This window comes from Vicia villosa, linkage group LG2, assembly GCF_029867415.1.
Source record: "Vicia villosa cultivar HV-30 ecotype Madison, WI linkage group LG2, Vvil1.0, whole genome shotgun sequence".
Classification (NCBI taxonomy): Eukaryota; Viridiplantae; Streptophyta; class Magnoliopsida; order Fabales; family Fabaceae; genus Vicia; species Vicia villosa.
The window spans coordinates 91,734,824-91,760,421 of record NC_081181.1 but is presented as its reverse complement, the minus strand read 5'-3'; the positions used below and the strand labels follow the sequence as shown (position 1 = coordinate 91,760,421).

The following is a 25,598-nucleotide window of genomic DNA, read 5'->3' as shown; positions in this document are numbered from 1 at the left end:
CTCGGGACCGGCCCTGCTAGCGGAGAGCAGTTAAAATTTTAGTTGATATCTTATAAACTAATTGATGTCTAATAGAAAATAAACGATTTATTGAATTATTGAATTTGCAGTGTTTCGTAAAATTAGTAGTAAAATTAGTTATTATACCAACTTATCAAGTTATAAAATGACAAAAAAAAAATTAATTTTAATTTATTTAGGATAACAAGATTAAAGTGAAAAGAAAACAATTATGAATTATAAACTTTAATATATAACTACTTAAATTAGCTGATAAAAATATTAAATGGATGAAAAATTATATTCAATTGTATAGATATTTTTCGATAGAACAATGGATCGGTTAAAACGTCATTTTTCATCATGTTCACAAGATAAAACATTTGTATTTATCATTTTCACAAGATAAAACATTTGTATTTTACCTCCCCGAAACAAACAAGCTAATTCAATTCTATGCAAGATACCTATACAGTTTTCTGTCTCTATTATCTCTCTCCATAAACTCCCTCTCAATAAGAGACTCGATCCGTTTCTTCACATCGGTTAGATTTGCGAGGAATCGCGGCTGTAACAGCTTTGTGACCTCAGCTATAAGATTGTTATGATCAAGCTGCTTCCTAGCTTTCATAATCCTTACTATTACTGAATCAATTTGCAACTTCCGGTCCTCTTGTACTTTTTGTCGAGTTTCCAGTTTCTCTGGTTCCGATTCCTTTGTTGCAACTACAGTTCCTATTTTTACCTTATACAGTTTGCTACTGAAGTTGTCATTAAAAAAGAATGCATCATCCTCACTGACATCTTTAGTCATAGGCTCTTTCCTAAGGACATTTCTTCCCTTAACCAAAGCCAAAGATTGCAGACACCTCTTCAAATCTGAAGCTGGAATCTCAGTTGCCTGCTCAATTTCCTTGTAGCTTAATCTATCAGCATCGTTAAAAAGCATGAGAACACACATTTGATAGGTGGAGACATTTAACTCGTGTCTCTGACCTTTCCCGAAAGTAGCTTTTAAGTCTGCTGTGCCCATATTAGTTTGCCATGTCAACCTCCTGCCAGTATGAATGCCGAGGTAATATGACTCAAATTTCTTAAAAAGCTCCAACATTTCCACCGGAAGGTTACATGCCACACTAGCAAGAGATGGCCAAGACCCTGTCGTTAGAATCTGCACAGTAAGTGTAGGACCATCACCTAACTCAGGGTGGCGGGCATAAAAGCCTTGCATTGTGTCTAAACTGGTTTTCATGTCAGTAAACATGCCCTCTAATTTTGAGGAAAATTGGAATCCACATTCTGTTTTGAGCTTGACTATGAAACTCCTCTCAGCATCATTAGAAACTGTTTTTCCAGACAAAAGTCTCTTTGCCAGATGCTGTTTGTAATACTTCTCAAACACATCTTTTTCATCCAAGTACCGGAATAGGATCATCACTTTGTCAAGAGTAACCTCTATATCACCCTCGCTAAGTCCCTTTAGACCCTTCCGAAACTTATCATCTACAAATAGTGAAATGAGCTCTGGAGAACGGGGGTTCAAGTTAATGAAATATTTAAATGATAAATTCAAAGCATCTCGGAACAACTTGTCATTACTAAATGCTATGTTTAAAATCTTGTCGTATTTATCTTTCTCATCCAAGAGCCTCTGCACAAATTCAACAGGATCCTTCAACCTTTCTGGATCAGTCACAAGCTGTTTACCGGATTCTCTCATGTGTGAAATCATCACTTCAATTATATTCGGGAGACCATCATTAACACGACCGAACAAGTTATACATTCTCCCCAAATCTTCATATTTATCATCACAAAGCATGTTAACTAAGCCAGAGTTTTCCATGTGGATTAATCTCAGCATGTGATTTTCAATCATCTCCTTCTCCACCACATTAGTAATCTTTCTTTCAGTCCTCGGGTCCAAGTAATGGTTCACTCTATCCATTTCCTCATCCAGGCGCCTCTCAGCTTTCTTGAGATAATCCCCGCAATCACAACACTCAATATATTTCTGGGATTCAAAGCTGTAGAATTCAGCTGAAACTCGCAGAAAATGAGTCTCAAATTCTTGTCTATAAACAGGACCTAAATCCATCAGCATCATTGTTATATTCCTTATCAGTCCTCTATTAACAACATCCCCAAGACGCTCACTGTATACTAAATCCAAAAGCATACTCAACAGTCGAGTCCTTATCTGGTTTGAATGAATAACATTTTCTCTCCACAGGTTCAGGCCAAGTGCATAAACTCTGGGCTTCCGGGTAATTGTGGTATAAGTCCTGTCCATGTACATCAGAATGTCTCTAATCATTTCTAACGCCTTATTATGATCAATCCATTTTCTGTTGAGTTCTTCCAGAAAGGAAATTCCTTGAATGGCTTCAATAGATCTGGCTATCTCTTTGAGATGATAAGTCATGGTGGCAACCAACCCATTGTATAGCTTCTCACCAAATTTGTGAAGAACCATATTGTAAGCATTCCTAAATCCACAAAATAAAGACAATAAAATATTAGATGATAAAATACCCAAAATAAAGAGGATAAAGTACAATATCTATTTGATGTGCACATGTCAGTAGGAAAATTTGTAAAGCAAGATCATCTTATTTGCAAAAGCAATTCATTATTTCAGATTTATAAACTATTAATTCAAAGAGAGGACAGTAATGAAAGTAGGCCACAAAGTCTAACAAGTATCTACATCAGCTAGCATAAACTGGAATAGCAGCCAGTATTACCCTAATAGCAAAACTAGGACAGTGTCGTGGTTTTCTTAGTGAAATCCTCTATGCTATAGAGCCGCTATCCCCGCTATTTGACAACACTAGGTAACTTTAGGTAGACAATATTTGTTTATATGACTACATTTACATTGAAATGTTTATAAAGGGAGAAAAAGCATAAAACATCACATGAATCTAATAGATCTCTATTTCAAACCTAGGTTATAACCAAGTCACTTGTAATTAATAAGTGAAATAATGAGATTATTCAGATGTTAGAAGGATAAAACATCACATAAATCTAATAGATCTGTATTTCCTTTTTTGAAGCCTACAGCCTTCACACAAGGATGGCATGCTACAAAAGGAATCACTCCAAGCAAGAAAATGGGTGTTTTACAAAGTCATCATAATCTGAAAGCAGCTTATGGCAATATAAGTGACACTTTTTAAAAAAAAAAATAATAAGTGAACCTAATTCTTTAATCAAAGAGGAAGGGTAAACTCTACTGTTTGGATAAACAACTTATAGCTCAAGTGCTTATCAAAATAAACGTTTACGAATACACTTGCATAAGCTTTTTTTATAACATTCGATAAAATAAACTTAAACTGTTTTAATATATATTCCAAGTTATTTTCGTAAGCTATTTTGGAAAAGTTATGAAAAAGAAACTCAAAAAAGTTTAAGAAATATGTCATAAGCCGTTTTGGTTCAGACTGTGAATAGGAATTAGTTTAAATGTATTTATTTAGTGTAATTACCGATATAGCCCTGTAACCTTTATATATACGAGAAATAATAATGAGAAAAGTATCAAGCCAAGAATTATTGACATGGTATCAGTAGGTTTTCGATCAAACCTGTGAGTTTTAGGTTAATCTTGCCTTTATTCAGCGACACCCCACTGGGTCGCTCTTGAAATCGTCTCGGTAGATCTCGTTTCTCGGTACTTGAAATCATCTCGGTTCTCGGTAATCTCTTCCAAGATTGCAATTTTAATCTCGGGTGCTTACAAATCGTGTTTGCTTTGATCGTGTTATCGTATCGGTGTCGGCAAATATTCTGAATTAGGGTTTTGACTCTGTGTCGGCAATTATTCTGAATTAGGGTTTTGACTCTGTGTCGGCAATTATTCTGAATTAGAGTTTTGACTCTGTGTCGGCAATTATTCTGAATTAGGGTTTTAACTTGGTGTCGGCGAGTATCCTGAATTGGGGTGTTGATTTGGTGTCGGCAAGTATTTTCTTCAGTGTTCCGTTGGTGTTTCTTGTTTCACGTTAACAAAATTGTTACGTTAACAAAATTGTTCTTAAGTCATCTCTGATATTATGGCTTCCGAAGAAGAGATAAATCATATTTGTGTTCGTTTTACCGGAAAGAATTATCTTGTTTGGGAATTTCAGTTTCGGATGTATGTCAAAGGGAAAGGATTATGGAGTCACTTGGACGATGTCTCATTGGCACCGTTAGAGACAACTGACTTAGATGCATGGGAAATAGAAGATGCTCAGATTATCACTTGGATTCTTGGTACTATTGATCCTCACATGATTAATAATTTGCGATCTTTTTCCACTGCCCAAGAAATGTGGAACTACTTGAAGCGTATCTATAACCTAGACAATGCGGCCAAACGTTTTCAGTTGGAGCTAGACATTGCCAATTACAAACAAGGCAATCTGTCTGTTCAAGAATATTATTCTGGTTTTTTGAATTTGTGGACAGAACACTCTGCAATTATACATGTTGATGTTCCCAAAAGTTCTCTCGCGGATGTCCAAGAGGTCTACAATACTAGTAGGCGAAATCAATTTCTCATGAAGCTTCGTGCAGAATTTGAGGTTGTCAGAGGTGCCTTGTTGAATAGGAATCCCGTTCCTTCTTTAGATACATGTGTCGGTGAACTTCTCAGAGAGGAACAGCGTCTTGCTACTCAAGGATCCATGTCTCGTGATGTTGTCATTTCTGAGTCTGCTATGTTTGCATATGCTCCTCATAGTAGAGGTAAAGGTCGTGATATTCGACATGTCCAATGTTTCTCTTGCAAACAATTTGGACATTTTGCTCAGAGTTGCAGTAAATAGTTTTGTAATTATTGCAAGAAGCGGGGCCATATTATCTCTGATTGTCCCACCCGTCCTCCACGATCAACACAACGTTCGGTGCAAGCATTTTCTGCTAGTACAAGCTCTGCAGTTGGTCCTTCCATCACCAATCCATCTAATGGTGGTGCTCTCCAACCTGAAATAATCCAACAGATGGTACTTTCCGCTCTATCAACCTTGGGAATTCAGGGTAAGTCTTCGAATGTTTCCCGCCCGTGGTTTCTTGATTCTGGTGCATCCAATCACATGACCGCCTCTTCTGAATACTTGCACAATTTACATTCTTACCATGGTAATCAGAAACTTCAAATTGCGGATGGTAATGCTCTCTCTATCACGAATGTTGGTGACCTCAACTCTGATTTTCGGGATGTGTTTGTAGCACCTGGACTTGCTTCCAATTTATTATCTGTTGGTCAATTGGTTGATAATAATTGTAATGTAAATTTTTCTCGTGATGGTTGCCTTGTGCAGGAACAGGTGTCGGGGAAGGTGGTTGCGAAGGGGCCTAAAGTGGGAAGACTGTTTCCACTTCAGTTTATTTCTAGTCATTTATCTCTTGTTTGTAAAAATGTCTTGAATTCTTATGAGGATTGGCATAGAAAATTGGGTCATCCTAACTCTGCTGTTTTATCTCATTTATTTAAAAATGGTTTATTGGGAAATAAAAGTGTTGTTTCTAATGCCTCTCTTTCATGTTCTGTTTGCAAATTAGCTAAAAGTAAAACACTTCCTTTTCCGTCTGGTGCTTATCGGGCTTCCTCTTGTTTTGAACTGATTCATAGTGATGTATGTCTCCTGTAGTTTCTCATGCTCGCTATAAATATTTTGTCACATTTATTGATGATTATAGTCGTTTTACTTGGATATATTTTCTTCGGTCTAAATCTGAAGTGTTTTCTATGTTTAAGAAATTTCTGACATATGTTGAAACTCAATTTCATGAAAGTGTTAAAATTTTTCGCTGTGATTCTGGTGGTGAGTACATGTCTCGTGAGTTTCAAGAATTTCTTCAACAAAAAGGCATTTTGTCTCAACGATCTTGTCCCAATACCCCCCAACAAAATGGGATGGCAGAACGCAAGAATCGTCATTTGCTTGATGTGACCCGCACTTTACTTCTTCAAGCTTCTGTACCACCCCGATTTTGGGTGGAGGCTCTTTCCACAGCTGTCTTCTTGATCAATCGTCTTCCTTCTACGGCTATTGATCTCGATTCTCCCTTTTTTCGTCTTTTTAAAATTCAGCCTAATTATAATGATTTACATACCTTTGGATGTGTTTGTTTTGTTCACTTACCTCCATTTGAAAGGCATAAGTTTGGAGCGCAGTCTGTTCAATGTGCGTTTATGGGGTATAGTCACTCTCATAAGGGATTTGTGTGTTATGATGTCACTAACCATCGTTTTCGTATTTCTAGGAATGTGACATTTTTTGATAATCAGTTTATGTTTCCATGTGTTTCTCCTGTCATGAATGATATTGTTACTCTTCCTAAGTTTTCTATTATGCATCAATATATAGAACGCTATAAACCAGGTCATGTATATGTCAGAAAACACAAACAGCAGGTTCCCACACCCCTTCCCGACGCTGAACCGCCACCTGATCCTGTAATGGTTGAACCACGACGTTCTGGTCGAATATCTAGAGCACCAGATAGATATTCACCAGACAGGTATGATTCCTCACATACTTCTCTGACTGCCACACTCTCTAGCATATCTATTCCTACTTGCTATTCACAGGCTGTTAAAGATGTACGTTGGATAAAAGCAATGAATGAGGAACTTCAAGCTCTTCAAGAGAATTTCACATGGGATATTGTCTCCTGTCCTCCTGATGTTAAACCCATTGGCTGCAAATCGGTGTATTCTGTGAAATTGAATTCTGATGGGTCCCTTAACCGTTTCAAGGCTCGCTTGGTTGCCTTAGGAAACAAGCAGGAATATGGAATTGATTATGATGAGACATTTGCACCGGTTGCCAAAATGACATCTGTCCGTACGGTACTCTCTATAGCTGCTTCTAACGGGTGGACTCTTCATCAATTAGATGTGAAAAATGCTTTTCTTCATGGTGACCTGGCGGAAGATATTTATATGACTCCTCCTCAAGGTTTATTTCCGTCATCTAAGGGTGTATGCAAGCTCAAGCGCTCCTTATACGGTTTGAAACAAGCGCCTAGAGCATGGTATGAAAAATTTCGCTCCACTCTACTTGGGTTTTCCTTTACTCAGAGTCAGTACGATTCTTCTCTATTTATTCATAGAACATCTACTGGAATTGTCCTACTTCTTCTGTATGTTGATGATATGATTATTACTGGTTCTGATCATGCTTCCATTTAAAGCCTTAAACAGCAGTTACAAGCAGCGTTTCATATGAAAGATCTTGGTAATTTGCATTATTTTCTTGGTCTTGAGGTTCATTCTACATCCAAGGGCATATTCCTCCATCAACACAAGTATGCCACAGATTTAATTTCTATGGCTGGTCTGCAATCGGCTAATCCAGTAGATACTCCTCTTGAGGTTAATGTTAAATATCATCGTGATGATGGTGATCTGTTGCATGATCCTTTATTGTATCGTCAACTCGTGGGTAGCCTTAATTACTTGACTATTACTCGCCCTGACATATCATTTGCTGTTCAACAAGTAAGTCAATTCATGCACTCTCCTCGCCACCTACACCTGGCAGCAGTTCGACGTATAATTCGTTACTTGAAGGGAAGCTCTCATCGTGGTTTATTCTTTCCTACTGGCGTTCCTCTTAAATTGAGTGCTTATAGTGATGCCGATTGGGCAGGGTGCCCTGATACTCGACGATCTGTCACTGGTTGGTGCATGTTTCTTGGCTCTTCATTGATCTCATGGAAAAGTAAGAAACAAGCGAGAGTCTCTAAATCTTCTACTGAATCTGAGTATTGTGCCATGTCTGCTGCTTGTTCTGAAATAATTTGGCTTCGTGGTCTTTTGGCTGAACTTGGATTTCCTCAAATAGAGCCAACTTCACTTTATGCTGACAATACAAGTGTCATCCAAATTGTTGCGAATCCTGTTTTTCATGAACGCACCAAACATATTGAAGTTGATTGTCACTCAATCCGTGACGCTTATGATGACAGAATAATATCACTTCCTCATGTCAGTACTCAGTTGCAGATTGCAGATATTCTTACCAAGGCTGTTCCGCGTCCACGTCATCAGTTTCTTGTTAGCAAATTGATGCTCATTGACAAGCAGCATCAATTTGAGGGGGGATGTGAATAGGAATTAGTTTAAATGTATTTATTTAGTGTAATTACCGATATAGCCCTGTAACCTTTATATATACGAGAAATAATAATGAGAAAAGTATCAAGCCAAGAATTATTGACACAGACTACCAAACAGTTTCACAAAACTTATGCCAATAGATAAGCTCCACTAAGTTAATCCAAACAAGCATGTAGTCCGAAAACAGCTTATGACAATAAGGGATTTGGAGGAACTAATCAAAATCGTTTTCGTAATTTCGTCCAAATATTTATGCAAGTAAGTACTTAAGGCATAAGATAAGCAAATAAGCTCTTCCAAACATCCCCTAAGAATGCAAAATCATAATCAAAATCAATCATCATGATAATAATAACAACAACAAATAAAACAAAGTTTTCTAAGAATCAACAACAGTAAGCAAAATCATGAAGAGAAAAAAAAGAACCTGTAAAGCTCTTCAAAACTGAGAGTACTAGCGTTCTGATTATATATCTCATGAATTGCATGTTCCAGAACGTTCCAAGTATGATCAGCATATCTCGGATCCATGATAACTCTCTGCTTCCACGTTGCTTCGTTTTTTCTTTGGTTTAACGGTTTGCAGTTGAATGAAGTTCAGCCTTCAGCGGGTTTTATACTTATGAAGTTCGGTTTGGTTCAACGGATATGCACAGAGAGGTAGAAATGGGAAATGGAAATATTTTTAATTTATGGTATGGTATGATTTAAATACCTTATAAAGTTTAATTTAAAATGTATATAGTTGTCTTTATTAGTAATTTGACGAGTATGGTATTCTGTTAAAGAAATATAAATGGTAAAGAATAATTAAAAAATAAATAGTAAATAAAAATAAAAGGAAAAAAATAAAAAATAAAAAGAATATAATCACGTATTTTAAGTAAAATATTGTAAATAGCAGGATTCATGTACCAAAAAACACAGCAATATTCATTTATTCTTATAAAAATAGCAACTACTATATTTGAAGGAGGAAAAATACAAAGCTTCGCACAAATTAATATAAAATTACTTTTTCTGAAGAAATATATAAAAATGTGTTTTGGAGTGGGCCTATGATGGGCCCAGCGTCGTGTAAGGCCCAATCCAAGAAAGTCAACATGAAGGCCCAACGGAATATTCACTTGCTCATAACCGTTGGGAGTGTCACAGTCACGTGCTTCACGTAGAGCACGTCGTCAACTGTCCACCAAAAAATTGGATCTTCCTCATCCAAACTCTACGGGCAGTCCATCTAGAATGGGAGTCACATGCTAGCTCTACCCTACCACGTAGGGTTTTGAGAGTCTCCTATTTTGGCCCTCCATGATCCAGCCCAAAACAGCAGATCTTGGCCCAACGCTGGGGGCTATAAATACCCTATTTCACAAGAGGGCCAAGTAATCATTCACTTCCATTTTACATACTTGCTTTCTCACTCTGAACCTCACTTTGGCATTGAAGTGTCTTGCAGGTGTTTACTGTGGAAATTGGTAAACAACCGCTGGTCTTCCCAAAGCCTTAAACTAAGGGTTACTTACAAGATCAACCAGTTAATCTCGAGACAAGTTCTAAGGTTTTGAATTTGACTAGTTCTGTCGATGATGTTAGCCTAAAAAACAATTTTTTAAGACTGAAGGAACAAGTACAACGACTTTCCACATGACGTATTAGGTTCGATCGACAGGTAACTCGTGAACGACGGGAACAAACCTAAACGTAATAACTCAACAAATCTGGATATTCTGACCCCGACCTACTATGGTGACTCGTGACTGACAGGAGGTATTGAATCCAGATTTTGTTCTACACGAAATAAGGAGTAACTGACTCTTTTGTGAACATGAAAATATAGAACGAATGTTGATCAATGAGTAAAATGTAAGTAAAAGCTTCAAAATACACAATCAAAACATAAAGACTTTGCATTGAAATAAGAATGGTGATTCACGTACATCAAGACACTTAGCAACTTTTTTTTCTTGAAGTCAGAAATTTGGCAGAGTTTCAGCAAGTAGTTTGAATGTACCAGCGAACACACTTATTTTACATCAGAATGACCTATTTATAATATTTTACAAAGATAACTGCCCATAGTAATCTATGGCTGGAATCAAAGCTTGAAGCAACTGTCTCATGAGATCTTTCTGTGCGTTTGGCGCTTACAACACACGATCTTGTAAAATAACTGCCTATGATATTTAAAATTTGAAACTTCCCGCCTTTGATTTTCTGAAAGCTAACCGCTCCTGGCTTCGACGCTTACATCTGTCAAGGATGAAATATGATAATTTTCCTAAGTGTGGAAAACCTTTGTGGTCGACGAATTGTGGCTAATTCGACTGGTATATCCTTTCGACACACATTTACTTCGACTCTTCTATGCATTTTCTTCCACGTAAACCCTCACTCGTAGGAACTTTTCTTTAATTCTTAAGACTATCAGCTGGGAACACGTGCCCTTTTATATCTTAAGAATTTTTAGGGTAACAAAATGCCCCTAGAGATGCCATTTTCGAATTTTAGTTTGTCGATTTATTAGATAATGGCATCTATGAAAACTTCTATTTCGACCCAAACATTCCCACTACCTCATAAAGTGGAGCTACTGTTCCATCTTTTCCGTGACGTCATGCAATCATGACCTTTTATCACGCTTTTCTGCCTCGACACACGGATCCATTAAATGTGTCATGATGGCCTTTTTATGGCAGCGGTGGACCCTCACGCTGCCGCATCCATCTAGCTACACGTGTCCTTTGTTTTGACACGATCTGGCCTTTGGGAAAAACAAACTTTCCCACTTCTTTTCCCCACAACGTACTGGCTATAAATAGCCTAGCTTCAAGAACAATTGTTTTTCTTTTCGTCTCCTACTACTCTCATTTTCTTCCAATACCTTTACCTTTCTCAAACTCAGAAACACACTTCTTCACTCATCAATGGCAAGTACTCAACAACAAACTGCTCCGACCAAAGCTTATTAAATCCGCCATGTTAACGGTAAACCCTACGTCCCAGAGTCACCCTTTTCAGACGAGAAAGCGAAAATCTAGCAATCTCAGGTATTAATCCCTTTCCAACTTGAGGGAAAACCCTTATCTTTCTGAGGTCCTTTACCTGCTGATTTACACCACCGATGATGTAACAACCCATATTTTCTATTATTAATTTAATTGGAGTTTAAATTAATTATTTAGAAATTCGGTATTTTAAAATGGAATTAAAGAAATTATAGAATAATGAGTAATGGCCCAGTGTTGTAGTTAGTAAGAGGGAGGGTGTCAAAACTAAGGCCTTACTAAAGTTATGTTATGTTTTCATAAAACAAGAGTTTTGGGAAAAATAGAAACACAAGAGAAATTGGGAGAAGCTGAACACGTAAAGAGAAGAGGAGGAGAAGAGTCAACAAGGAAGAGATCTCAAGAATTGGCTAAGGTAAGGGGGGACTCTTTCGATTAACCTCTATTATCGGGTTGTAGACGTTAGGACTGAGATTTTGTATGCTATTGATTCGGTAGAGAAATGTGTTCTAGGTTGGGGTTTTGAAATTTTAGTTCAATTTTGAAGATTATGTATAATTACATGTTTGTGATGTTTGATGATGTTGGATGTGTTGTTTGATTTATGATATAACATGTATTACCAGTAAATCGGTTCTGTTTTTCGTGTACAGTCGTAAAGATTCAATTGGGTTGTGTTTGGGGAAAATAAGTTGTTGTCAAAAGTGCTTTTTTTCTGTTGCAGGTTGGTGTAACCGGTTACGGTTGGGCTTGTAACCGGTTACGGTTGTGAAAAATGAGGTTTTGGGGCTGGTTACGAATTCGTAACCGGTTACGGTGTCGTTCGCAACCAGTTACGGTCACGTAAAAATAATAACGAATATAGTTACGTCATGCGTAACCGGTTACGGTCACGTAAAATTAATAATGAATAGAGTTACGTCAAGAGTAATCGGTTACGGTTTCCTTGTAACCGGTTACACTAAAGCTGTTTTTGAAAATTTTTTTTTCGTAAACCGTTACGCTTTTTCTGTAACCTGTTACGCTATAGCTTTTGTGAAAAATAATTATTTTCAAAAATTCATATCTTTTGAACCGTAAGTCTGTTTTGGGTGCCGTTTTGGGCGTTGAGTCAATAATTTTATTTTCTATATATTTAAATAATTCAAAGAACAATAGCTCATTTTTATTTTATACAACTGGTATTTTCGAAATGGTGAATTGTGATGGAGGTGTTATACGTGGTATTGTGATGATGTAAATCCCCTATTGTTGTTGTTGTGTTGGTTTGATGTACGTGGTACATGATTGTGAAAGGTGTTATTGTCGTATGTACTGTGTGATGAGTTGAATTATGATAATTTCGTTCATATGATTAAAATGGTGATTAGCATGTGATAGATGATGCATGAATTTCTTAATCATATGGTGGCTGAATCCCAATGAAGATGGATCAGTGGTCGCTAATTCCCGTTGTGTGGAATTAGTGAGTGGAAGTAGCTGTATCCTTGATGACGGTGGATCGGTGAGATGGGTGAAACTCATGATTGCTACCACATGCATATAGTTGCATTGCATTAGGTGTATGAAATTATTATAACATGAAAGGAAGGTTGTCCAGTGTTATAATGTCGTGTGTTGATTTACTGTTGTTTTATGGATGTGTATATAATCTGAATGTATTTTCTATTGGATGAATATTATGCAGTTGATGTTCTATCGTTTATGAATTGATAACATTGTTTAATTGCGAATGAGACTCACCCTTACTGTTGATCATTTTTTAAATTGAAGAGTAGCGGTGCTTGCTTTGGTGAGGATAGCTTGTAGGCTGTCTCGATAGTTAGAGTCGTGTCATGCTCTGGTCTTGTAACACTGGGGAACGTTTTCGTTTTAGAGTTGGATAAAAACTCTCGTTTTGGTTTTATTGTTGAATAATGTTGTTTATGCTTTGAATGTGGTAGACATTGGTTTTAAGTATTCAACTGATGATGTATTCCGCTGTGTTTTAAACATGTTTGTAATTGTTTATGTTCCTCGGAATAGCATGAAAGACGTTTTATTTTATATGAAGTAATTGTAACGAGGGTTTAGAAGCGTGTTACAATAGTGGTATCAGAGCATAGTCGGTCGTTGTTACCAGAGTCTTGTTGTCATTATATCCCTTGTATGCGACTGGTGTAAGAGTTTACACTGTCGATACTTTTGTTCTAATGGAAGAGGTGGAAGAAACAAGGGCGTGATTGCTGAGGCTTTGGGCATTATTGCTGGTGTGCTAGGAAGGAATACCAATGGAGCTGGGATTGGTGCTAATAGACAGTTGGGGGAATTTTAGAGGAACAATCCTCCGTTGTTCAAAGGCACTCATGATTCCGAAGGTGCTCAGAAGTGGCTGAAGGAGATTGAAAGAATCTTCCGAGTGATTGATTGTGCTGAAAATCTGAAGGTAAGGTATAGTACTCACATGTTGTCCGAGGAAGTTGATGACTGGTGGATTGCTAGTAGAGACGAACTTGAAGCTGCTGGTGTAGCAATTACTTGGGTTGTGTTCAGAAGATAATTTCTGAGAAGGTACTTTCCTAAAGATGTTCGGGGAAGAAAAGAGATAGAACATTTAGAACTGAAGCAAGGTAACATGACGGTACCAGAGTATGCTGCGAAGTTTGTTGAGCTGGCGAAGTATTATGTACATTACAACAATGATGTGGCTAGTGAATTCTCGAAATCTGTTAAGTTTGAGAATGGTCTTCGTGACAAAATCAAGCAGGGTATCAGGTACCAGAGGATCCGTTGGTTTACTGACTTGGTGGATTGTAGCAGAATCTTTGAGGAAGATAATCTCAAGCTGAAGTCATCTCACTCTCGCGAGTTGGTTGACAAGAAGGGAAAGAAGCCTATGGATAAGGGTAAGCCATATGGTAAAGGTAATCTAAGAGCTGGCAGTTGGAGGAAGCCTAGTGGAGGAGACTCTAGTACTCCTGTTAGGTGCTATAAGTGCGGTGAACCTGGACATCGTATCCATGAGTGCAAGAGTGAAGAGAAGAAGTGCTATAGGTGTGGTAAGGCAGGTCATCTTGTTGCTGATTGCAAAGGGAAGGTTGTGAATTTTTATAAATGCGGCGAAGAAGGTCATATTAGTCCACAGTGTCCTAAACCGAAGAAGAATCAAACTTGTGGTAAAGTGTTCGCCTTATCTGGTTCCGAGACTAATCTTGAGGATCGATTGATTAAAGGTACGTGTTTTATCCATGGCACACCTTTAATTGAAATTATAGATACTGGAGCAACTTATTCTTTTATTTCTATGGATTGTGCTAAAAGATTGAATTTAGAAATATCTGAGATTAATGGAAGTATGGTTATTGACATTCCTGCGTCGGGTTCAGTGACTACTTCGTTTGCTTGTTTGAATTGTCCAATCGATATTTTTGGTTGAGAGTTTGGAATGGACTTAGTTTGCCTTCCGTTGGAACAACTCGATGTTATTCTGGGAATGAAATGGTTGCAATTCAATCGGGTTCATATCAATTGTTTCACAAAGACAGTTATTTTTCCTGAAGACGTCGATGTTAAGGACTTGGAGCTGACTGCTAGACAGGTGAAGCAGGCGGTTGAAGACGGGGCTGCCGTGTTTATGTTGATCTCGTCTTTGGAAGTGAAAGGAAAAGCGGTGAGTAGTGAATTACCGGTAGTATGTGAATTTCCGGAAGTCTTTCCAGAAGATGTGAGAGAGTTACCACCTGAGAGAGAGGTCGAGTTTGCTATTGAATTGATTCCTGGAACGAGCCCTGTGTCGATGGCGCCTTATCGCATGTCGGCATCTGAATTGGCTGAATTTTGAAGAGTCAATTAGAAGAATTACTTGAGAAGGAATTTATTCGTCCAAGTGTTTCGCCAAGGGGTGCGCCGGTGTTGCTGGTGAAGAAGAAAGAAGGTTCGATGAGACTGTGTGTGGATTACAGACAGCTGAATAAAGTTACTATCAAGAATCGGTATCCATTGCCGAGGATTGATGATTTGATGGATCAACTGGTTGGGGCGTGCGTATTCAGCAAGATTGATTTGAGGTCTGGATATCATCTAATTCGTGTGAAGGCGGACGATATTCAGAAGAAGGCATTCATAATAAGGTATGGTCATTACGAATATACTGTGATGCCATTTGGAGTTACTAATGCACCTGGTGTTTTTATGGAATATATGAATAGGATTTTTTATTCTTATCTTGATAATTTTGTCGTGGTGTTTATTGATGAAATTCTGATATATTCTAGGAAAGAAGAAGAACACACGGATCATCTTAGAGTTGTATTGGAATTGCTGAAAGAGAAGAAGCTTTATGCGAAGTAAGTTTTCTTGGTCATGTGATTTCAAAGAATGGTATTGCCGTAGATCTTGCGAAAGTAGAAGCGGTATCTCAGTGGGAAGCTCCGAAGTCTGTTTCCGAGATTCGTAGTTTTCTAGGTCTTGCGGGCTACTATAGAAAGTTCATTGAAGGCTTTTCAAAGTTAGCATTACCGTTAACTAAGTTGACAAGGAAAGGTTAAGCATTCATTTGGGATTCGAAATGTGAAGAAGGATTTCAAGAGTTGAAGAAGAGGTTGACTAGTGCGCCTATTCTGATTTTGTCGAATCCGGCGGAATCTTTTGGTGTTTATTGCGATGCTTCATTGATGGGATTAGGAGGTGTACTAATGCAGAATCAACAGGTAGTGGCTTATGCGTCGAGACAACTCAAAGTGTATGAAAGGAATTACCTGACTCATGATTTAGAGTTGGAAGCTGTAGTATTTGTGTTGAAATTGTGGAGGCATTATCTGTATGGTTCAAGGTTTGAAGTATTCAGTGATCACAAGAGTCTGAAGTATCTTTTTTATCAGAAAGAGCTTAATATGAGGCAAAGGAGATGGTTATATTTCCTTAAGGATTATGATTTTGGATTGAATTACCATCCGGGTAAAGCAAACGTTGTGGCGGGTGCGTTGAGTAGGAAGTCTTTACATATGTCTATGCTAATCGTGCGGGAATTGGATTTAATTTAGCAATTCCGAGATTTAAGTTTGGTATGTGAAGGTACTTCTAATAGTGTTAGGCTAGGTATGTTAAAGCTGACGAGTGGTATCCTTGATGAAATTAGAGAAGGTTAGAAAGCTGATGTTGAGTTGGTTGATAAGTTGACCTTAATTAATCGAGGTAAAGGAGGTGAATTTAGAATTGACGAGAATAGTATAATGAGGTCGGGTGATCGGGTTTGTGTTCCTGATGTTGCTGAACTGAGAAAGAGTATTCTTGAAGAAGGACATCATAGTGTATTGAGTATTCATCCTGGTGCTACCAAGATGTATCATGATTTGAAAAAGTTTTTTTGGTGACCGGGAATGAAAAAGGAAATGGCTGAGTTTGTTTATTCATGTTTGACTTGCCAGAAGTCAAAGATTAAACATCAGAAGTCGTATGGAGCTATGAAACCATTGTTTATTCCGGAATGGAAGTGGGACAGCATATCTATGGACTTCGTTTTGGGGTTGCCAAGGATGGTGAAGAATTGTGAAGCCATTTGGGTTATCGTGGATAAACTGACGAAATCTGCTCACTTTATACCGATGAGAATGGATTATCTGATGGAGAAATTAGCTCAGTTGTATATTGAGAAGATAGTGAGTCTACATGGTATTCCTTCGAGTATCCCGTCAGATAGAGATCCAAGGTTTACATCTAAATTTTGGGAAGGTTTGTAGAAAGCTTTGGGTACTAAGTTGAGATTGAGTTCTGCTTATCATCCGCAGACTGACGGTCAGACAGAGAGAACGATTCAATCATTGGAAGATTTGTTGCACGCATGCGTGTTAGAGAAAGGCGGTGCTTGGGATAGTTACCTACCCTTGATTGATTTTACTTACAACAATAGTTATCATTCGAGTATTGGTATGTCGCCGTTTGAAGCTTTGTATGTTAGGCGATGTAGGACGCCATTATGCTGGTATGAATCTGGTGAAAGTGTTGTAATTGGACCAGAAATTGTTCAACAGACTACAGAAAAGATTAAGATGATTCAGGAGAAGATGAAAGCTTCTCAGAGTCGTCAGAAGGGATACCATGATAAGAGGCGAAGAACAATTGAATTTCTGGAGGGAGATCACGTGTTTCTGAGAGTTACTCCTACGACTGGTGTTGGTCGAGCTTTAGAGTCTAGGAAGTTAACGCCGCATTTCATTGGTCCGTCTTAGATTACGGAGAGGGTGGGAGAAGTAGCTTACCGTATTGCTCTACCGCCGACACTTGCGAATTTGCACGATATGTTCCATGTGTCGCAGTTGAGAAAGTATATTGCTGATTCCTCTCATGTGATCCAAGTGGATGATGTACAGGTGAAAGACAACTTGACAGTTGAGACATTTCCTGTAAGGATTGAAGATCGAAAACTGAAACAACTGTGTGGTAAAGAGAGAGCGTTAGTTAGAGTAGCTTGGGGAGGACCGACAGGTGGAAATGTTACTTGGGAGCTGGAGAGTCAGATGAAGGACTCCTATCCTGAACTCTTCACTTGAGGTATGTTTTCGAGGACGAAAACTCTTTTAGTGGGGGAGAGTTGTAACACCCCATATTTTCTATTTATTAGTTTAATTGGAGTTTAAATTAATTATTTAGAAATTCGGTATTTTAAAATGGAATTAAAGAAGAAATCATGGAATAATGAGTAATGGCCCAATGTTGTAGTTAGTAAGAGGGAGGGTGTCAAAACTAAGGCCTTACTAAAGTTATGTTATGTTTTCATAAAACAAGAGTTTTGGGAAAAATAGAAACACAAGAGCAATTGGGAGAAGCTGAACACGTAAAGAGAAGAGGATGAGAAGAGTCAACAAGGAAGAGAGATCTCAAGAATTGGCTAAGGTAAGGGGGGACTCTTTCGATTAACCTCTATTATCGGGTTATAGACGTTAGGACTGGGATTTTGTATGCTATTGATTCGGTAGAGAAATATGTTCTAGGTTGGGGTTTTGAAATTTAGGTTCAATTTTGTAGATTATGTATAATTACATGTTTGTGATGTTTGATGATGTTGGATGTGTTGTTTGATTGATGATATAACATGTATTACCTGTAAATTAGTTTTGTTTTTCGTGTACAGTCGTAATGATTCGATTGGGTTGTGTTTGGGGAAAATAAGTTGCTGCCACAAGTGCTTTTTTTCTATTGCAGGTTAGTGTAACCGGTTACGGTCGGGCTTGTAACCGGTTACGGTTATGAAAAATGAGGTTTTGGGGCTGGTTACGAATTTGTAACCAGTTACGGTGTCGTTCGTAACCGGTTACGGTCACGTAAAAATAATAACGAATAGAGTTATTTCAAGCGTAACCGGTTACGGTTTCCTTGTAACCGGTTACACTGAAGTTGTTTTTAAAAATTTGTTGTTCGTAACCCGTTACGCTTTTTCTGTAACCCATTACGCTGTAGCTTTTGGGAAAAATATATATTTTCAAAAAGCCATATCTTTTGAACCGTATGTCCGTTTTGGGTGCCGTTTTGGGGTTTGAGTCAATAATTTTATTTCCTATATATTTAAATAATTCAAAGAACAGTAGCTGAAAATTCTGGTATGACAGACTCGGATGTCAATCACGATGTCAAGACATCTGATCTGTTATTAATGTAGCACAAGCAGAATAGCAGGATCCCCCATTATTTAATTACTCTTAGAAAAGAGTCAATAAGACTTGGGATCACATACGTTCAGTATACATAACCAGATTATAATTTTTACATGGTTCTGTGTAGGAACAGCTAACACTTCTGAACCTGATGTTATAAACAAAGTTGTAACATTCATAACTGAACAAACAATGCAGAAGATAAATAACACAGTTAATTGTTAACCCATTTCGGTCTAACTACCTACTTTGGGGGCTACCAAGCCAGGAAGAAGATTCCACTATCAGTAGTACTATTTTATATAAACAACCTCTGGTTTACAGATAAACAACCTTTAGTTTACCTAGTCACTATCCAATGCAACCTTTATCTCAGAACTCCATCCAAGATAAGAAAACCTTTGCTCACTCCCTGGTGATACCTAACTGTTACAACCCTGCAACAGCTATTTACACAATTAACAATGAACACACACTTGATCTTGCTTCACAGCTTCAATCAAGTTTACAATACTCAACTCTTTCCTACAGGTTTCGAGTGAGGACAATTTCTTCTCTAACCTACAGGTTTCGAGAAGGACATGGCAGCCATCCCACAACCTGGGTGGTGTACCTATAGAAACCCTAATGACTACATCATTTAAAACCAGGTTTTCTATCTCAAACTAGGTTACAAAGTTTCCTATTTATATCCTGATCCCAAATTGGATTTGGGCTTACAAATCGCAGCACTCTTGCTGTTACAAATATGCAAAAAATATTCTGCTACAAATAAGGTCTTTCAATCATGAGTTTCCTAAATTAGAAACTGCTGAATCTTCAATCTTCTGATCTGATTCTTCCTGAATCTTCAATCTTCTGATATGATTCTTCAATTATTCTTTTGAACTTTAAATATGCGCCACATAGGATTACATAATATTCACATAGAATATTCTGTATCTATTAAGTACAAACTGAATCTTCCTTCCAGTTCTGCAGGCGCGATGTCATGACATTCCATCTAACATCTTGCTTATACCTTTTTTGTTCTTTATAAACTTGCAAGATTCACATTAATGTTATGTTTTACTGCTATTATGTCTTAGCCAAACATAGATGCCAATCAGCCAATAAAAGCACTAACAGTAGCTCATTTTTATTTTATACAACAGGTATTTTCGAAATTGATGAATTGTGATGGAGATGTTATACGTGGTATTGTGATGATGTAAATCCCCTGTTGTTGTTATGTTGGTTTGATGTACTTGGTACATGATTGTAAAAGGTATTATTGTCGTATGTACTGTGTGATGAGTTGAATTATGATAATGTCGTTCATATGATTGAAGTGGTGATTAACATGTGATAGATGATGCATGCATTTCTTAATCATATGGTGGCTGAATCCCGATGAAGATGGATCAGTGGTCGCTGATTCCCATTGTGTGCAATTAGTGAGTGGAAGTAGTCGTATCCTTGATGATGGTGGATCGGTGAGATGGGTGAAACTCATGATTGGTACTACATGCATATAGTTGCATTGTATTAGGTGTATGGATTATTATAACATGAATGGAAGATTGTCCAATGTTATAATGTTGTGTGTTGATTTACTGTTGTGTTGTGGATGTGTATATAATCTGAACGTATATGCTATTCGGTGAATGTTATGTAGTTGATGTTCTATCGTTTATGAACTGATAACATTGTTTAATTGCGAATGAGACTCACCCTTACTGTTGATCATTTTTCAGATTGAAGTGTAGTGGTGCTTGCTTTGGTGAGGATAGCTTGTAGGATGTCTCGATAGTTAGAGTCGTGTCATGCTCTGGTCTTATAACACTGAGGAACGTTTGCGTTTTAGAGTTGGATAATAACTCTCATTTTGGTTTTATTGTTGAATAATGTTGTTTATGCTTTGAATGTGGTAGACGATGGTTTTAAGTATTCAACTGATGAAGTATTCCGCTGTGTTTTAAACATGTTTGTAATTGTTTATGTTCCTCGGAATAGCATGACAGACGTTTTATTTTATATAAAGTAATTGTAACGCTCTTAATTGCATGTTTACTCTGAAAATATTATTTAATTTCTCGGGGGTTTAGAAGGGTGTTACAGATGACGGTGCCTTTTTCCCGACTAATCAAGAAACCAATCTATTGATATCTTCTATGGATCCTATCTCCCTACGTTATTTTGACAAAAACTTCCGGACGACTCCACCTTTGAATTGTCCCAAATTTAGTGCTTGGATGGCGCGCTTGGAACCCACAAAAGGAGATTTGTGGAAGGAATTAGTTATTTATACCTTGTTGTGTCTGTCGTGCACATGTTTTCCATATTCTCACAGCATGTTAACAGCATCTTTGTACTTTTGGGAGGGTTCGTCAAACACCTTCCATACCGGCTGTGGTATGATCATTCTAACCCTCCTGGACGTCGCAGCTAGTACATGGCTGAAGCCTTCTGGTGTTGTGTTTAACCATTTGGATGTTGAACTGGTACCTGTGAAGTTTGACGTTGGAGACACCAGGAATCCAACCTACACTAACTTCCTCACCCATCACCTCAAGGACACTTCCGACATTACTGAAGAGGAGCATGTCGCCTTCCTGACATACTGGTTGTCGCGCTGTGTTTTCTGCTCCAGGTCGATGCAAGTGGCCAAACAATATGCTCATCTTGCAAGTCACCTGCATCATGGCGAAAACATAGCCTTGGGACAACTTGTACTGATTACTCTCTATACGTCGATGACGGAAGTTACTAACCAGATCAGGAACTATAACCTCCGACGTGGCTTGCTAATATGTTTCTGCCTGTGGAAGAGGAGCATAAAAAACAGTCTTTGGCTTTTTGGAGGCGTCTTCTGGTTCCCCGCTTCCTTTCTTATTCAATAATGAGCATGGGTCCTAGCTTAGCTGCTTATCAACCCAACTTGGTGGCTCGACAATTTGGACTCTGCTAACTAATCCATTTATTAACTTTATTAATCACTTTATTAACTTAGCTATTTCTTTTTAGCCATTCCTCTTGCAGCCACCAAGGAAGTTCCTGCCGACAAATCTGACAAGACTAGCCCTTCCAAAACAGCGGTTCGACCAAAAATTCTACCAAATATCTTGATTCAACCAACTTTAGTCTGGTGCTACCTAATCTGACCAAATTTTTTGCTTTACAGATAAAACCCGGCCATGCCAATTCTGATGAGGAGCCTATTTCACGCTCCCTTAACAAGGTTAGTTTTCTCTGCATGTCTACTCGACTTTTCCATGATATTGGAATTTTTCGCTTCCAATTCATTAGGTACTAATGTTTTCTTATGTCAGAGTCTGAAACACTCAATGATTTCGACTGCTCCCTCTGATACATCCAAATTGTCCAATAAAGACAAACAACACACTTCTGAGGGGTTTAAGGTACTCCCTTCGACTTGATCTTGGTTTTCGGTTCAACCTCTGAATTCGGCCTCATGTAACGTCATTTCCTTTTTTCAAACACTTCAGAATGCTAAATCCCCTCGACACTCCCCTAGCTCCATGCAACAAAAGAGGAAGAAAAGGTCTCTTCCTAAGGGTGGTGAGGCTAAAAAACAAAAACAAGCAAAATCCCCTGGGGCTCGAAGCGATGCAATGGTTGTCGAATCGGCTAGAGAGTCAGATCATGACCATGCGCCTCTGGTTACCAAAAGGAGAGGTATGATTCTTGTCGAGACTATTTGAACTAAATCAGGTTCCTATAGTGACATTATAGTTGTGGATACAGCCCTTGTCACCCCTCCTTCGCCATGTTCAGCTGAGGTGCAGGATTCACCAAAAAGTGGCGTCGATGCTTCGACAGGGGAGAACACACAATGGGAGTTCGACCAAGCGTTACAGGTATGCTAATATTTCACCTGTTTTTATATGCTGAAATCATCCCTTTGAATTTTTCTTTCTTTCTACAGGATGGACTTTTTGGCCAACATCCAAGTTTCCTTGGTTCAGCCAAATCTTCTCCTACATTGATGGCCCTTCAGGAGAAAAAACTCTTGATTCGACCATATCCTTTACCGACAAGACCTTGATTGATCCACGGACATTGATGTTGATGCTGCACTGGCGAGGTTAAACAACTTCGTGAGCCACTACACTTTCTCTTCTGACTCCGACCAGTCCCAATTGCACAATGACAAATTGGGACCTGACGCGACAAAAATCAAATGCTTGACAGACAAAATCCGGACACATGCTTTCAGTTCTGATTTTCCTGAGTTGCTGCGCGAGGATTCGACTCTTTGTCCAAAGCTCTTAGATGCTTGTGCTCAACTAAAGCGTTTTGAGATCTCTGAGTTCTGCAGGCTTATGGTAGTGGCCTTTGAAAAATTTCTCCCTCTTCTACTCGAAAATATCAAAAATGTGAAGGAGAACGAAGACTCGATTGAGGCCAAGCAGGCAGTTGTGAAGAGGAACGTGGATACTGTGATTAAAGTGAAGAAAGTGATAGAGGGGTTGAAGGCTCAAATTGGTCAGAAACGTCAAGAGAAAACCCCCAAAAGAGAAAGGTCTACAGAAATCCGCCGTCGACTTGAGGTATTGTCGAAAGAAATGTCCGACATGAACGCAGAGTTGGAGCTTATTACTAAACAATAAGAGGATGTTGCTCAAGATATTGCTCCTACTCAAGCGGAAATGCTAAAAATAACCATGGAGGCCGTTGTTGTCAGCAACGCTACGACTCAAGTTGAAACGTAGATAAAGGCACTCAAAACAAAAGCCGAAACTTTGGAAGATCAAGCCACCAACCTCCACTTCAACTTGACTGATTTTTAGAAATAGTTTGGGCATTTCTAATTTATGTGACCATCTGCGCATGGCCTTTTTTTGGTTTGTTTTGTATAATGCTTGTAAACGTTTGACAAATGGTCTCTTCAAACCATCTTTAATGTAATGTTTTGTTTCTTATTTTCTCCTGTTTTTTATGTTTCTTATGTTGTCAAAATTTTGACTTCCTGAAGGATAGGTTTGTACCTTTTTAGGTACTTACCATTTACTCTAAAAATTTGTCGATCTGGGGCTAACTCTTCCAGTTTATAAGCATTATTCGGGAAGACCTATATCACCTTAAACAGTCCCTCCCAATTAGGTGACCATTTTCCCAGTACTCTATCATTTCTATCCATAGCTAATATCACTTTCCAAACTAAATCATCTACAACGAACACCTTTTCTTTTACCTTCTTATTATAAGCCTTGGCCACCCTATCTTTCTGTCTCCTTAGTGAGTCGAGAGCCAACATTCTTTCTTCGTCCAAATTGACAAGTTCATCTGTCCTCATATTCCAATAATCCTCGGTCGGTATTTCATGATGTCTTTGTATTCTTACCGACTGAACGTGTATCTCCACCGGCAACACAACGTCATGTCCGTACGTAAGTCGAAATGGCGTGGTCCCTGTCGCTTCTTTGGGAGATGTTCTGCATGCCCATAGGACTTGGTCTAGTGATTGGTGCCAATTTTTTTGGCTTCCTTCCTACATGCTTTTTTATTAGGCTAATTATTACTTTATTGGCGGCTTCGACTTGGCCATTTGCCTGGGCATAATAAGGCGTAGATGTCAGCAACTTGATGCCAACTTCCTGTGCAAACTCCTGTATTTGTATCCCTGTAAATATTGTTCCCTGGTCGGTTGTGATTGTTTCGGGAATCCCAAACCGACATATGATATGATTTTGTACGAAATCTATTACAGCCTCTTGATCGACATTTCTTAAGGCTACGGCTTCCACCCACTTCGTAAAGTAATCAATACAAACTAAAATTTATCTTTGCTGTTTTGACGAAGCTGGTTTTATTTCTCCAATCACATCTAACGCCCATCCTCTGAATGGCCAAGGTTTAACAATGGCATGCAGTCCACTTGCAGGGACGTGCTGGATGCCCCTATGCATCTGGAACTCTTGATACCCTTTAGCAAACTCGATGCAATCTTTCAGTATCGAGGGCCAATAGACACCTGAATGCATCAAAATCCACTTCATTATTTAACTTGCTTGGTGTGCACCGCAGGCTCCACTATGCACATTCGACACGGCTAAATATGCTTCACTTTCCCCAAGGTATTTAAGTAGTACTCCTTCAGCCGTTTTCTTAAATAACTCGTTTCCAATCAAAACAAAACTGAGAGCCTTATATTTAATCTTTCTATCTGTCGAACCTGAATGGTTGTGCAAATATTCGACCAACGGCTTACGCCATTTGCTATCTTGCTTGCTGCCGACAGTTAAAATTCAAAATTTTTGGTGTCACCTGCACCTAATTTTATAATTGACAAGTCTGAAGAAGACAACAAGGTTGCTCGAACCTTCTCCCTTACCTGAATAGGCTCACCTTCTTCATTACTCTTGTATCCCGAGGCTTCTTGAGCTAAATCGTAAGCCTCTTGGTTTTCTCGTTGAGGTATATGTCGAATGCTTGTAAGTTCGAATTGCTTAAGTAACCTATTGACAAAAGATATCTTTTTGTGGATTTTCAAAAGGACCTGTAATGTTTTAGCTCATATCTATAAACTGAAGCATTTCTTGGTCTTGAGCCTGTGGTGTCGTTTTCTTTACCTCCCCGTTTCACTTGGGAGGACGGCACGCTAAACCCTTCACGCGAAATTTGGAAGGAGAATGCGCCCGTGGTGGGATGAATTTTATTTCAGTTCTTCCTACGATATCACACGAACTTTCTTATTTGTCCTACGAGTAGGAAAGGGAAAAAAAGATCTCAACTAAACCCTAGGAGTTTGCTAAGTGCGGGGATTTACACCTAGACTAGAAATTCTGGAGTCCGGGAGGTCGGTTATACATAGGGAAGTGTTTAAACACCCTACATATC

General features: G+C 38.4%; 1 protein-coding gene across 1 annotated transcript; it reads right to left on the bottom strand.

Moving 5' to 3' along the window:
- Positions 1-431: 431 nt before the first annotated feature.
- On the bottom strand, positions 432-8,665 carry LOC131651636 (cullin-3A-like). Its single transcript, XM_058921304.1, has 2 exons — positions 8,550-8,665; positions 432-2,489 (listed from the first exon to the last, which is right to left on the bottom strand). The coding sequence occupies exons 1-2, from the start codon at positions 8,651-8,653 to the stop codon at positions 455-457; spliced, it is 2,139 nt and encodes a 712-aa protein (XP_058777287.1). The 5' UTR covers positions 8,654-8,665; the 3' UTR covers positions 432-454.
- Positions 8,666-25,598: the final 16,933 nt, after the last annotated feature.

Coding starts and splice junctions, on each gene's coding strand:
- LOC131651636 (XM_058921304.1), bottom strand. CDS start 8,653: ATGGATCCGAGATATGCTGATCATACTTGGAACGTTCTGGAACATGCA. Junction 2,490..8,549: donor AGTTTTGAAGAGCTTTACAG/GTTCTTTTTTTT, acceptor TTGTGGATTTAG/GAATGCTTACAATATGGTTC.